Source organism: Musca domestica, unplaced genomic scaffold (assembly GCF_030504385.1).
Source record: "Musca domestica strain aabys unplaced genomic scaffold, Musca_domestica.polishedcontigs.V.1.1 5, whole genome shotgun sequence".
In the NCBI taxonomy this organism is placed as follows: Eukaryota; Metazoa; Arthropoda; class Insecta; order Diptera; family Muscidae; genus Musca; species Musca domestica.
Window position 1 is genome coordinate 9,512,972 of NW_026712346.1, and position 15,509 is coordinate 9,528,480.

At 37.5% G+C, this 15,509-nt stretch overlaps 1 protein-coding gene across 1 annotated transcript in view; it reads left to right on the forward strand.

Annotated features, from left to right (window-relative positions):
- Window positions 1–635: 635 nt before the first annotated feature.
- LOC101895394 (serine/threonine-protein kinase haspin homolog) overlaps window positions 636–15,509 on the forward strand; it is a 147,791-nt gene continuing 132,917 nt past the window's right edge. Inside the window, exon 1 of the mRNA XM_059128045.1 lies at window positions 636–885. Coding sequence (XP_058984028.1) covers window positions 662–885 — 224 coding nt within the window. The 5' untranslated portion in view covers window positions 636–661. The remainder of the gene's footprint in view (window positions 886–15,509) is intronic.

A 15,509-nucleotide genomic window follows, 5' to 3' on the forward strand; every position in this document is an offset into this window, starting at 1 on the left:
ATGGAAAATAAATAACAAGAAAAGAAAAAAATCGAAAAAAAAGAAAATGGAGTGAAGAGTGGCTGCTCGAAAGAAAAAAGCATTCCCATGTAGCAACGCTCAAAAATATGGAAATGCTTACTCCAAGGGATTATAAAAATTTTCCATTTTGTTACGAGTTTTCCCATGATTTTTGTTTTTCTAATTTGTCTTTATATTTTTCACTTTTTGTTTGCCAAATGGCATTTTCATTTTTTAACACATCAAAAAATTCTATCATAAAGTCTTTGCTTGCCATTTTTTGTCTGCACTACATGACCTTTCGTTACAATGGTTGAAGAGCAACTGAAATGGCAAAATGGCTTAAAATTTGCCATTTTGTTCGCAAACTACCCCACAGACGTAAAAACGCGACCACAAACCCAACAAATTGCTCGAATTTATCGTTCGTCTATAGCCAGCTTTAAGCCAGCCAAATAAGCGCTTTATGTATTCCCAGCTTTAGTCTGTTTTAGAACAGGAAGAATGTGAAAGTTTTTACTACGATTACCGATTTTCCCTTTAGATATCGAAAAAAGCTATTAGATTCTTGCAGGTTCTGGAACAGAGCATATATTACTAAAAGCAGACTTGTAATGGGTGATAAACATCGAACGCTGCAATTTAGGAAAGGCAGAATAATATGCTGGTTTCGACGCCGACAATAAAAACAACCGTCTTAATATTAACAACAGACTCTGAGTGCGCGTTGTTTGTAAATAAGTTAAAATTATTTGAAATACAATTTGTGTTCCCTTTTTTTGTATATTTTTTACTTATTATGGGCGATTTTAATTCTTTTGATGAGGACACTTTACCTGACGATGCCTGGAAGGATTCTTTTGATAAACTGTTGGAAGAAAAGGCGTAAGTATCAATTTCAAGTATTAATACAAAAGCTTTTGTATATTGGGTTCCAATAATTGAAATTGCATTATGTTATTCTTAATTTTTCAGAAGTGGGGGACAAATTTGCCTCGTGGTACAAACAAAGAATGAATTACTCTAATTGCTAAATTATATTTAGAAGAGAGTATAAATGGTTTAAAGTACCCTACAAAAATAATGTTTTTTTTTTTTTTTTAATTTATAAAGTTGTCAAATATGCATCCGCACAAACAAACAAAACAAATGTAATATTGGTCGGAGACCCGAAAGTTATATATTCTCAATCACCATAAAAGTATAAATCGATTTAACGATGGTCGTCTAGCTTCTAAAATAAAAACAAGACTGCGTTATTTTATGCAGAGCTCTGTAATATGGCACAATAATTGCACTTTATCTAGAATGTTTGGTATTGAGATTACTTTTTCGGCCCACATAAAAAGGTGTCTTCTCAGTAGTTTGCAGATATGTACCTCAATGTTCAACTGTGTCAGCTGTAATTTTATATTTGGCATTCTAACAAGGTATAATCTATTCTCGCAAAAAGTATTAATATGGAGTATTTACTATAGTCCACACACAATGGTACGTAATTTTTAAAACTTCTGTTTCGGTTTCGGGTTCAAAGGGCACACTTTTTTAATCTTGATAACTTTGGGTTGACAGCCATATATATAAAATCAAAAATTTAGGGAGATTTATTTGAGGTGATATTAGCTTCGATATATTTTTTCTGAAACCAGATCTTTCTTCAAAATTGTAGCTCCTGACATTTACCTTTTTCCGTAGATTGGGTACGTAGCACAACCTATGATAGGCCTCAAAAATCTGCAAGATGGCCAACAACGTTTTAGGTGTATATTGCAAAATTGCCAGTATAATAATGCCATCAGGATCAGAAGATTAAAAGTGTTGAAAGGTATTGATATAACCTTGGGGTAACTTATTATCCTTCCTATAAATCTCTCATCTTCCGCAGGGCAATCTAGGGAGCTGATCCAAGCTGTTGAACCCGTAATAAGACCACTTAGCCCACTAAACCAGTTGGGATTACCTCTCATGTCAGGTGATTGGACAAGATTTCTCATAACTTGAAAGATGGACACTTTTGACAACATTCGCCGCTATCTAGACATCGTTGGTTAATTCCAAACCTCGAGTGTCCTGTTTCAACCCTGTCGTAAGGGATTTGAAGTTGTCCCAGTCTTTGTCTGACACCACACCATATATCATATTTTTATCTGATAAGGAGCACTTCCCAAAGTTGCCCATATTGGGGAGGGTGATGTCAATGACTTCCACTCTTAAAATATTCTCAAATGTTGGAGTGTTATCCTTATTAGATATTCTAAGGTTATTGTTGAGAATAAAATTGAATACCGACTCACCTCTGACATTCATGTTAGAGTGTAGAGGATGGGCTCATTTCCTTTAACATGACCAGAACATCTTTGTTTGGTGGGTACAGGTCTTTATAGGGCATGTATATTGAGGACATCAGTAATGGTTTACCACTACTACTTCGTCTACAGGTCCTCACCTTGTCCCCATTTGTGGAGGCAAAAGCCGTATAGTTCTTGCCGTGTAGCCCAGAGATCCAATTTTTGAATACATAGGGCTCCTGAACCAAGCCGATATTAGACCCAAAGAGGGTTAGCAGCCACGGCCTTGCAATGCGAAAGTGGCTCATTCGCAACCAAATCTTAGCAATCTCATTCGGCTTCTAAGGAAGCCTCACCGGCCTTGTCTGAACCTACCTTAACAAACATCCCGCTGTTCTTAGTAAAAGAATTTAGCACATGTCAATTTCCAATGCAAACACCAGCATTCTGCTTCACAACAAGCTTCAGGATCTCCTTTAACTCCGTTATATAATGTGGAATCCAAACTTTAGCCACCATTCCGCATGGGATATCCGAGACAGGTAAATATACCGGATCTTCCCAGCTATTCTAGCTGATGAACCCATTGAGGTCAGCCTTGAAAATGATCGCTACTATAAGGTCTTGGGTTGCTGCTCTTTAGCTGACCGCATCCTCTTCACAGGCACTAGCTCTTGGGGGGATACCGCCCAAAAATTTCGGATATAGCATCAAATTTTAGAATAAGTTTAGATTTGTTCTAATTGGTCACCTTTGGCACGAATTATGGCCTTCAAACGGCCGAATGTTGCTATGCGATATTTTGGCCCACTCCCGGTGAAGCGCTTGCTTGATTAATGCCCAAGGTCTGCGGCCAAAATGTTTGCGTGCCCAAGTCTTTAATACACCCTCCAGAATATTTTCGCGATAATATTTTCAGCTGATCTCTTTGGCAAGTAAACACGATCATTTTGTTTGTTCACAAACTGCTGGACAACGAATGGTTTCTCATCGGAGAAAACCACATTCGGCAGTCAATCCCACGGCAGCGGGTTCTACGATACCGGATTGACCCGAAACAACAAGATTCCAGTTTCGGCCAGCGGCTGCCAACCCAGTATGTACATGTTTGTGTTTGTTTATTTTTCTGCATTGGGAGCAGCATATCCCGGAATGCTTGCTCCGGATTTTATTGGTCCGTGCCGGGATTGAGGAAAACCCCGGACCTTGGTTCTGCTCGGTTTGTCAGAACGTCATCCACCACAGATCTGTCTCGGTGCGATGTAATGGATGCAGAGAGTGGGTGCACTTCAAGAACTGTTCCGGATTAAGGCGTTTGCGAGACTACAGCGAAAGGGATTATGTTGCGACTTGCTGCAGTAACGTAGTCCCCAGCGAGTCCTCTTCTTCGTCGTCCTCGTCAGAGACGTCGTCGGAGTATGGCACTCCACCGCAGTCTCCAGAACAGCAACCAACACCGCAGCACCTAACGCCACATGTTGCTGTTCCAACTCCGGATTGTGCATCATTCTTGCAATTCAATTGCAACGGACTTCGAGGCAAAATAGATGAGATAGTGGAATTTATGAGTCGGAGGAATATTAAGATCGCAGCGGTGCAGGAAACCAAGCTGAATGAAAATTGCAGCCTACAACGTTGTTATGGTTACAACGTACTAAGGAAGGATCGCACCAGAAGTGGAGGTGGGGGATTAGCGTTCCTGTTACACCATTCTGTTCAGTACAGACCTATCTCGCTTGAGCTAGTCTCTAGTGACCCATACATGGAATGTATGGGGGTAGCAGTCAAGTGTGGAACTGCCGAGGTAGAGGTGCTTAATGTGTATATCCCGCCGATTAATAGCTGTGAACCACGTTATTTGCCTGATATTAGCCCATTATTGGTAGGCAATAACCGCCTGGTACTAGGGGATTTTAATGCCCACCATGAGTTGTGGCATTCCGTCCTAGGTAATGACCAGAGGGGATCAGCGCTGGCAGAGCAGATTGACTGCTCCACATTCTGCACGGTTAACGAGGATGCCCCCACCCGAATAAGAGGAGAGTGTCACAGTTCGCCAGACTTAACCATAGTGTCACCCGGTCTGATAAATGACGTGACTTGGCAACCCGTCATTTCTCTTGGCTCAGACCATCTCCCGATAATCGTCTCCATAAGCAGGTCGCCCGATTTCATAACCTCTGAACGCCGCACTTTCCTTAACCATGGGAAAGCTCACTGACCAGAGTTCAGAGAATTCACCAACCGCCGCTTCAGAGAACTGCCCAACCCTTCTGATGTTCGGGTAGCAGAGAGGATTTTCCGAAACATCATCAGAGCTGCAGCCGCTCGCTATATACCTGCTGGTCGAATACCCGAGATAAGACCAAACTTCCCAGCAGAGGCAGCGGGATTAGCAAACGAGCGTGATGATCTCCGTCGTACCAACCCTACTGATCCTAGAATCAGTGATTTGACAGTGGAAGTCAACCGGTTGGTACAGGAGCATAAGAGGAAAAAGTGGCTAGACCATCTGAAGTGCTGCAACATTGGAACCGATATAAGTAAGCTGTGGGTAACGGTTAAGTCGCTCTCGAACCCTGGAAAAAAGGATGATAGGACCTCAGTCACTTTTAACGACGTAACGGTGACTGATCCGAAGAGGTGCGCGGAATATTTTAACCGACAATTTGTCGAGCACCCCGAGAGTGATAGGGCGAAGCGAAGAGTACTACGTCGTATCAGATCTCTTCCCGCCGAAGAGGAACCACCACAGTTTACGATGGGTGATGTTGCAAATGTCATCCGTAACGCTAAATCATCCAAAGCGTTGGGCCCGGACGGAATCTCAATGGTAATGTTGAAGCAGCTGGATACGCCGGGAGTCGAGTACTTAACGAAAGTTCTCAATTTGTCGCTAGCCACCCACATAGTGCCCGAAACCCGCTACTGAAGCCAGGCAAGGATGCCAGTAAAGGCGAATCGTACAGGCCGATTTCGCTCTTGTCGCCAGTAGCAAAGACTCTTGAGGCTTTACTCCTCCCCAGCATTAGAGGAAGCTATGCAGTTGCCAACCACCAGCACGGATTCCGTCCACAACATAGTACCACAACAGCATTACACGCCATTTCCACACATATTAGTAGAGGACTAAACCAGAACAGGCCGTGTGACAGAACAGTGTTGGTAGCCCTTGACCTATCAAAGGCATTTGATACGGTTAATCATGCCACACTGTTTGAGGACGTACAGAGAACTACCCTCCGGCCAAGTTTGAAACGTTGGATAATCAACTATATGTGTGGACGCCAGTCGTACGTGGAATTCCGGAACAAGAAGTCCAAAGCCCGTAGAGTGAAACAGGGAGTTCCCCAAGGTGGGGTGATATCTCCGGAACTGTTTAACCTCTACCTTTCCGGAATTCCTCGCCCTCCAGACGGCATTGAGATCGTAACGTATGCGGATGATTGTACGATCATGGCGTCGGGTCCAGTGGTCGATGACATATGCGAAAGGTTGAACCCCTATCTCGCGGAGCTTGCCGCATACTTCCACGCGAGGAATATGAAAATATCCGCCACGAAATCAACGGCCACACTCTTTACCACATGGTCTGCGGAGATGAGAACACAGCTGAATGTTCAGGTCGAGGGGAATTTAATACCGACCACGAACTACCCCAAGATTCTTGGGGTAACGTTCGACAGCATGTTCAAGTCGTCCGCGCAAGCCACAGCTATCTGCGACAAGATGAAAAGTAGGAACAAGGTCCTCAAGGCGCTAGCCGGCAGCTCTTGGGGTGCGGACAAAGAAACCTTGTTGACCTCTTATAACGCGATAGGTCGGTCTGTGGTCAACTATGCGGCTCCAGTGTGGTCTGCGAATACTAGTGCTACGCAGTGGAAGAATATCCAGACCTGCCAGAACGCTGCCCTGAGAACTGCGACAGGGTGCCTCCTCATGACACCAGTGGACCATCTACATGAGGAGGCGAAAGTCCTTCCCTTACGTCAGCATAATCATATGCTTTCGTTGCAGTACCTGCTTGGGTGTTACCGTGAGAGCCATCCCAACCATCATATGGTGGATAACTCTCCCCCACCCAGGCGTGTCAGGAAGGACATACATGATCTAGAGAGGGAGGTCCAGCGCTACAAGAGAGAGCCTCTAGATCAAGAAGCCTATCAGGCAGGTCTGAGTGGCATTCACACCGATGCAGTCGCGGATGCTATTAGCAGTTATAAAGTGAATGCCGTCCTCGGAGTCCACCCCCCATCCATTGCAGCCGAAGAACGTCAGCTGCCTAGACAAACCAGGGTAGTTTTGGCGCAATTACGTTCAGGATGGTGTAGTCGCCTCAATTCGTATTGGGCACGAATTGATGAAGATGTGCGTGACGCCTGCCCGGCGTGTGATACAGGCCCGCACAATACGCTACACCTTTTTAATTGCTCAGCCAAACCTACCCAACTCACTCCAGAGGATCTCTGGCTACAGCCCGTTAAAGTAGCCGAATTTCTAAACCTGGAGCTGGAACCAGATTAGCAGAACACAAACACACACATGTACTACTGCTACAACAACAACAACATTCGGCAGTTCACCACTTCTTTTCTTTTGAGTCTATTTTCTTTCTGTTGCGGTGTAAGCTCTTGCACTTTTTGGAATTTCAATGGCTTTACCCCGAGCTCATTTTTCAATATTTGCCGAATGGAATATTGCGATACTTTCAGCGCACTAGCCATTTTTCGGCCACTGCGACGGGGGGTTTCGGTCAAGTCGCTTCTTTACTTTTCGAATCACTTCTGCTGATGTTGCTGTTTTCGTCCGTCCACTTCCTTGACGACGGGCTACGCTACCAGTATCACGGTAAAGAGCGATGGTACAAGACACAAAAGACTTATTCACATTTAAATGCGGGAGTGCTCTAACGATAGCCACTTGTGGTTTTCCAGCCAAATATAAAGAAATCACGGTTGAATTCCATCACGAATAACTTTTTTTCTGGAAAATACTCACCAATTGCTTTTGTACAATATAATGAGCTGTCACTGGAATAATTTTTACAGCTGTTGGATAAGTGGCTTAGAAATAACAGCAGGCTGGAGTTGGTTGCAGTTTTTTTTATCTCACCCTGTATATATACAGTGTAACAAATTCCCATGATAGAATTCTCGATTTAGCATTTTTAAATGTAACTTAACATTTTGAAATATGCAGGATTCCTCCGATATGCACTCCTGAAAATATACATCATAACACTTATGTATTTCCATGATACACAAATATGTAATTGAAGATAGTCAGCTCGGTTTATTCAAAACTTTTGTAATTATAACGAAGCCAATTTTCAAAAACTTGATATCCTTATCTCCTCCGTAAACTATCCTGTATGCCTTGTAATAATCATATAGATCTTGAATGTGCAGTTGATTTTATATATAAATGAACACACCTTTCTTCAAAGCCTTCAATACTAAAATCCTACAATAAAATTCTGCTAATAATTTTCGTCACAAACTCTTCAAATTTGCCTTTTGTGCAATGTCAAGATTTACCTAAAGTCAATTAAAAGTTAAGGTCCGGACGGCATACCTAATACAACTTTCAAGTATTGTTCAGCCACATTAGCTTTCTTTTTAACTTAATTGTTTAACTATTCCTTTCCTGCTTTCTGGAAAAAGTGTAATATAACACCTTTGCACAAGTACGGTAGTCTAATAAATGTCTCAAATTATAGATGCATTGCAAAATAAGGTGTCATCCAAAAATTGTTTGAAAATTCAATCTTTACTGAGTTTATATGCGCATGTTTTTATAGTGATTTCTCAACTACAACAAATCTTATACAATTTATTTCAATGGTAAAAAAAAGTTTTGTTAAGCGTAATCAAACTGACGCTATACTGATTTGAGCAAAGATCACATCTAGTTTTGTTTGAAGGGTGTCTATCAAAATCGATATATTATTACTATACATTTTTCGAAATTGTTAGTTTACACAAATGATGTTAAGTTACTTATTACTCATAATTCGGAGAAACAAGCTTATTTACTTGAGAAAGATAACATATCCTTTTAAATGGTGTAGGTTAAATTGTATGGATTTAAATTAAAACAAATGTAAACATTTGTGCTTCACCAGATCTTCTTTGATATTGCAATATAAATTTTTCAACCTGTATAAGTTATATAATTTATCCATCAACTTCCCGAGCTCGGTCAATCATGGATGCTGATTGACATCACTGATTCACCAAATAAATCAACAAACGCTTTATTTTAAATCCCCAGTTATACCCGTTGTTTTTATTTATTTTCTTTTCCCCCACAACGCCTCATCTATACACACCCTACGAATTATTCAATGGGCGAAACTCTTAGTAAGATGTGTGTTGATATTAATTATGTTTGCTGTTCATTTAAGTTAATTTCGATATGAGTTTAGAAGTTCTTAAACCTAGAGTAATTTTATTTTTAAACGATTAAGAAGTAGATTTTTTAGCTTATTTTCAATTTCTGTTGTAAAAAGTGCGGTGGTTTTTTATTTCTTCGAGTTCCCAGACATTGACTCGTTTTGGAATTGGAAAACATAACCGTTGATTGACTTTCTGTCGTCACAAGTTCAATCAGAATTAATAAATCTATCTATTTGGGTCGAAATATCTTCGCTGACTACCAATGTATAGTTGCATGTGAAAATTAAGCAACGATAATTCTATTGACTTTCTTCTTCGTTTGGAGGACATATATATTGGAGTGCAGATTGCGTTACTTTGACCCTTTGAACTTCTGCATATCATCTATATATAGTTTAGATACGAACAATAGCTTCCCATTTTCTCGACTTCTTGTAACTTTAACCGCCTAATTATTATGCCTGTAACCAATGTTGCTCATCTTGAAGCATTTTGAGAGATTTTCCTTTATATACATTTAACATTATTGATTATTCGAAAAAAAAAAAACAAACAATTCTTTTCAGTTCTTCGTCCTATTTTCTATTCGAAACCCTACCTTCCACTACATACATTTAATGGACATTGATTAACGTATTTAATAGACAAACGTAGCGTAACGCAAAAGCTCAAGAAATCATGCAAATCAGTGTGCTTTTCGAATTTTGCCTCGTAATTTCCTCCGCAATAATTTTCTTCGTAGAGAATGTGGCTTTTCCCCTGAATATTTAAATAATGAAATTTTAAGCTGCATAGCCGATAATGATTATATTGCAAATGTGTCCACTCCAGAGTTCAATAAAGTATATTTTGTTTCGTACAGGAAGGTAAATTTTTAGTAAGTGCATTTATTTCATTGAAAACTACACCAAATAAATATATTGCAATTATAAAAATAAGGGTCAATTGCAATAGATCCTGTTTTTATGATAAAAGGATACATTAGAAAATTTAGTTGATGTCGAAAACTATTCTAACAACATTGCAAAAACTATAATATATAATAAAAACGTATGAATTATATTTGGGATTAGTTGACACAAGCCCAATCAAATGTTTGTCCACTTTCTATATACAAGAATAAATTACAATGAACATTTTGTATGATAAAATTGAAAAATCTAAGCAATTTCACACTCTAATATGACCGGCCGATGCAATAGAAAATGTGTATTCTACTCTCTGAAATATGTATATTTTCCATTGTTCTCTATAAAGTGCAGGAGTGGTGAACTATTTTAAGTGTAGATGTCTTACTCAACAGTGCATATTGTTTTAAAAAAATCCATTAAATACCTCTCGTACCGTACTTCAAATGATTTGTTCATATTACCATTTGCCCCCAAAATAAGCACTTGACTGGATCTACTTGAATGCCCAAAGTGAAATAGATCCAATAAGAAAAAAGGAAAAAACAACACCAGGGATCTGGATTTAATAAATTGGAAAGTTTTACTTTCCAACTGATGTGATAATATCTTGTTAGAGAGTATAGATAATGTATTACTCTATTTATTGACAGCCTTATCTTTTCCTTAGTTGTCCCATAGAAGACTTCAACACAATATGAAATGTGTGAAATTACGAGAGAGTGCACCAATTGTGATTTCACTCAAAATCTGAGGTGTTGTTATGTCTTCCATGTCTATAATTAATGGATTGTTACTTACATAATAAAGAATTGATTATGAAACATTACAAATTAACGAAGGGAATGAAATAGGCGTAAGTTAAAGACAGTTGAATCAAGAACGAAGTTAATAAAGAACAACGGTTTCTATGTAAAACCGACGTTTGCGGTTTACAATAACACATATATTGATAAACTAGCTGAACTAGCTGATTTTATATGCATTCAAAATTTTATTTACGAATATATGTTGGATAAAGAAAAACAAATTTAAAAATTAAAAAAAAAATATTGCACTATTTTAATGCGTTAATAAACAAAATCATTACAAAAGCAGTAACATGACATGAATACACGAAGGGTTTGTCCCTTGGATTTATTTATTTCATAGCAAATACCAAGCGTGCAGGAAACTGCAATTTTTTAAGTAGAGTGGCATTTCTATTGCAATTAGTGAATTCGAGATAGCAACATACTTCGCCGTAATAAGCATATTTCAAATAAATTGTTGTGTTGTTTTTTAGTGTTAGCCTAAGGCGTTGTGGGTCAATGGTTCTTATTAAAATCATATCCCAATCTGATCCGATTTAAATATAATTTTAAAAAAATTACTTTTACACCAAACTCCGCCACACCTTTCATATTTCATTGAAATTGGTGCGTCAAATATGTGAAATCGGCCGAGAATATATATATGGGAGCTATATCCAAATCTTAACTTATTTCCAATTAATTTATCACATTTATTATTATAACCAAATTCCGCCACACATTCTGAATTTCATTGGAATCGGTCATATATATCGTGTTTGGTGCATAATATGTATGAAATCGGCCGAAATATATATGTTAGCTATATCCAAACCTCAACTGATTTCAATATAATTTGGCAATTTTTGCTGGCACCAGATTTTGTCCCTCTCGCTTTGGGTGCATCAAATATGTGAAATCGGCTGAGTATATATATGGGAGCTATAATCACATCTGAGCGTATTTGAATATAATTTGTCAAATTTATTTTTGTACCAAATTTAGCCACTCATGCCGAATTTCGTTGGAATCAGAAATACGTATCGTGTTTTGTGCATCAAATATGTGAAATCGGCGGAAAATATATATGGGAGCTATATCCAAATCTGAACCGATTTTAATATAATTTGACAAATGTATATTTGTTTTAATTTCCGCTACACATTCCAAATTTCATAGCGTGTTTGGTGCATCAAATACATGAAATCGGTCGAAAATATATATGGGAGCTATATCCAAATCTGAACCGATTTCAATTTAATTTGACAAATTCATTTTGGCTCCCAATTCCGTTACTTATTTTAAATTTCATTACAATTGGAAATACATGTCGTGTTTGGTCTACCAAATACATGAAATCGGCCGAAAATGTATATGGGAGCTATATCCAAATCTGAACCGATTTCAATATAATTTGGGAAATCAATTTTTTAGATAAAATCTATCAAATTTCATTGAAATTGGGGATACATAGCGTGTTTGGTGCATCAAATGCTTGAAATCGGCCGAAAATATATATGGGAGCTATATCCAAATCTGAACCGATTTCAATATAATTTGACAAATTTATTTTCGGATTAAATCCCGTCACACATTCCAAACTTCATTGGAATCGAACATTCATATTGTGTTTGAGGCATCAAATGAACGAAATCGGTCGAAAATATATATAGGAGCTATATCCAAATCTGAACCAATTACAATAAATTTTGGCAAACTTATTTTTGTTCCAAATTTCGTTACGTGTTCCAAATTTGGAGACTGTATCTTCAACCAATCAATAGATATGTGCATATAAAATCTAAATGTTTGGGAGGTACCTCCGATTCTGATGCTATATCTCCAGTTCCAAGTGGAAATTCAAAAATGTATATAGCCTATGTTACTTTCAGGCGATGTTGCAGTATATATGGAAATTTTGCAGGAAAATCTATTCAGCGGTTTTCGAGTCCATAAATTACAAACAAACAAACATACAAACATTTTCCTCTTTTATAGATATAGATAGCTGAACCCGGTGCGCTTCGCTACCCCTTTTGATTTTATATGCATTCAAAATTTTATTTACGAATATATGTTGGATAAAGAAAAACAAATTTAAAAAAAAAAAAAAAAACAAAAAAAAAACAAGTAAGCAAAGGCTACAGTCGAGCAGGGCCGACCGTTGAATACCCTACAACACTATAATAAATGATACGTTTATACTGGCCATATACTCGAAAGAATTCCACAAGATATTGTGACAAATAATAAAAGAAAACCATCAGGTTCCGTTCTCTAATTTTCGAATAATAGCAACTTAAACTAATTTGCTCATTTCCAATTTATTGGTAGATGTTGCACGTAAATGGTCTTCCTAGATCTGGAACCAATATTTCCCAAAGACCTATAATCTCTCAGAAGTGGCAAAAGATTAACATTTATTATTGGTTTTTGACTTAAACGCATCTATATGAGATACAGACATTTGACTATATTCTTCAACGAAATCAGCCTTAACGAAATAGTCAGAAGTGCGTCTTTCCTGTATTTGTGAATTCTCCAAAAAGACACTGGAATGGATATTTTCGTATTTTGTCTACAAAAGTTGGCAAACTATTTCAAAGATTGAATATTTTTGGATGGCCACCCAAAACTATTTGGCTTTTGCAATGTCCGGTAACCTCCATTCAAATGCGATCGGGCGATAAGTACGACTTGCTGACAATTTTGAAGTTTTCTTGTCCATTTCAACCCCTAAATATATGGCTATTATCTCAAAAAAGAGTAGTCTTCTATTCTGACCCTCATCTTATCCCCATGCAAAATTTCATAAGGATCGGGTCATAAATGCGATCTGTATATGATATCCTGATATCCTAACTACTTAGTTTTGTTAGCTGTAGAAATATTACCAAATGTTTAATTCAAAATGAAAATATGCCAAAAATATGACAAAATTGAAAAAATATGAGAAAATTTTACAAAATTAATATTTTCATCTTTAGAGAGATATTTTTATGCGATTTTTTAGGCGTTTTTTCTTTCCTGCCAATAGGTCAATCTGAATTAATGAGAACTGTCGAAATCAGTTCAGCTGTTCTCGACATATACGAGATCTTTCAAGCATATCTTCTTTGATAGACATATATATCGCACATATTTTGCTATATATCCGTTTTGTTGGACGTTAACATCAATGTAAAGGTCAGAAGTAACCTTTTCATGACTTTGTGATTTCGCCGGGATTTAAAATATTCGCGGTTTAATGAAAAATTTTAAATTTTTTCAACACAAAAGATATGGTCTATTTTACCCGCTTAATATTATCCGATGACCACCCAAATTGGTAGGCTTCTTCCCCGCCCTAAACTCTAGCATTTCAACCCCTAAATATTATGCGATCATCTCCAAAAGAAATAGAGTTCTATTTTGACCTTAACCCCACCTACGTTCTAAATTTCGTGAAGATCGGGCCATAATTGCGACCTGTAGAGTGATTACAAATTAACATGGACAGACGGACGGACGGACATACATAGCTAGATCGACTCAGCTCGGCGAGCTAGGAAGACCCATATATACTTTCCTATGTGGGAAACCAATATTTCGAGGTGTTACATAAATTCTGGCCCAATCAAACTTATAATACCCCCAACACATAGTGTTGTAGGGTATAAATATTGCACTAATTTAATGCTTTAATAAACAAAATCATTACAAAAGCAGTAACATGACATGCATACACGAAGGGTTTGTCCTTTGGATTTATTTATTTTATAGCAAATACCAAGCGTGCAGGAAACTGCAATTTTTTTAAGTAGAGTGGCATTTTTATTGCGATTAGTGAATTCGAGATAGCAACATACTTCGCCGTAATAAGCGTATTTCAAATAAATTGTTGTGTTGTTTTTTTGTTTTAGCCTAAGGCGTTGTGGGTCAATGGTTCTTATTAAAATCATATCCCAATCTGATCCGATTAAAATATAATTTTAAAAAAATTACTTTTACACCAAACTCCGCCACACCTTTCATAATTCATTGAAATTGGTGCGTCAAATATGTGAAATCGGCCGAGAATGTATATATATGGGAGCTATATCCAAATCTTAACTAATTTCCAATTAATTTATCACATTTATTATTATAACCAAATTCCGCCACACATTCTGAATTTCATTGGAATCGGTCATATATATCGTGTATGGTGCATAATATGTATGAAATCGGCCGAAATATATATGTTAGCTATATCCAAACCTCAACTGATTTCAATATAATTTGGCAATTTTTGCTGGTGCCAGATTTTGTCTCTCTCGCTTTGGGTGCATCAAATATGTGAAATCGGCTGAGTATATATTTGGGAGCTATAATCACATCTGAGCGTATTTGAATATAATTTGTCAAATTTATTTTTGTACCAAATTTAGCCACTCATGCCGAATTTCGTTGGAATCGGAAATACGTATCGTGTTTTGCGCATCAAATATGTGAAATCGGCGGAAAATATATATGGGAGCTATATCCAAATCTGAACCGATTTTAATATAATTTGACTAATTTATTTTCTAATCAAAATCCCGTTACATATTCCAAATTTCTTTGGAATCGAACATACATATCGTGTATGGTGCATAAAATACATGAAATCGGTCGAAAATATATATGAGAGCTATATCCAAATCTGAACCGATTTTAATATAATTTGACAAATGTATATTTGTTTTAATTTCCGCTACACATTCCAAATTTCATAGCGTGTTTGGTGCATCAAATACATGAAATCGGTCGAAAATATATATGGGAGCTATATCCAAATCTGAACCGATTTCTATTTAATTTGACAAATTCATTTTGGCTCCCAATTCCGTTACTTATTTTAAATTTCATTACAATTGGAAATACATGTCGTGTTTGGTCCACCAAATACATGAAATCGGCCGAAAATGTATATGGGAGCTATATCCAAATCTGAACCGATTTCAATATAATTTGGGAAATCAATTTTTTAGATAAAATCTATCAAATTTCATTGAAATTGGGGATACATAGCGTGTTTGGTGCATCAAATGCTTGAAATCGGCCGAAAATATATATGGGAGCTATATCCAAATCTGAACCGATTTCAATATAATTTGACAAATT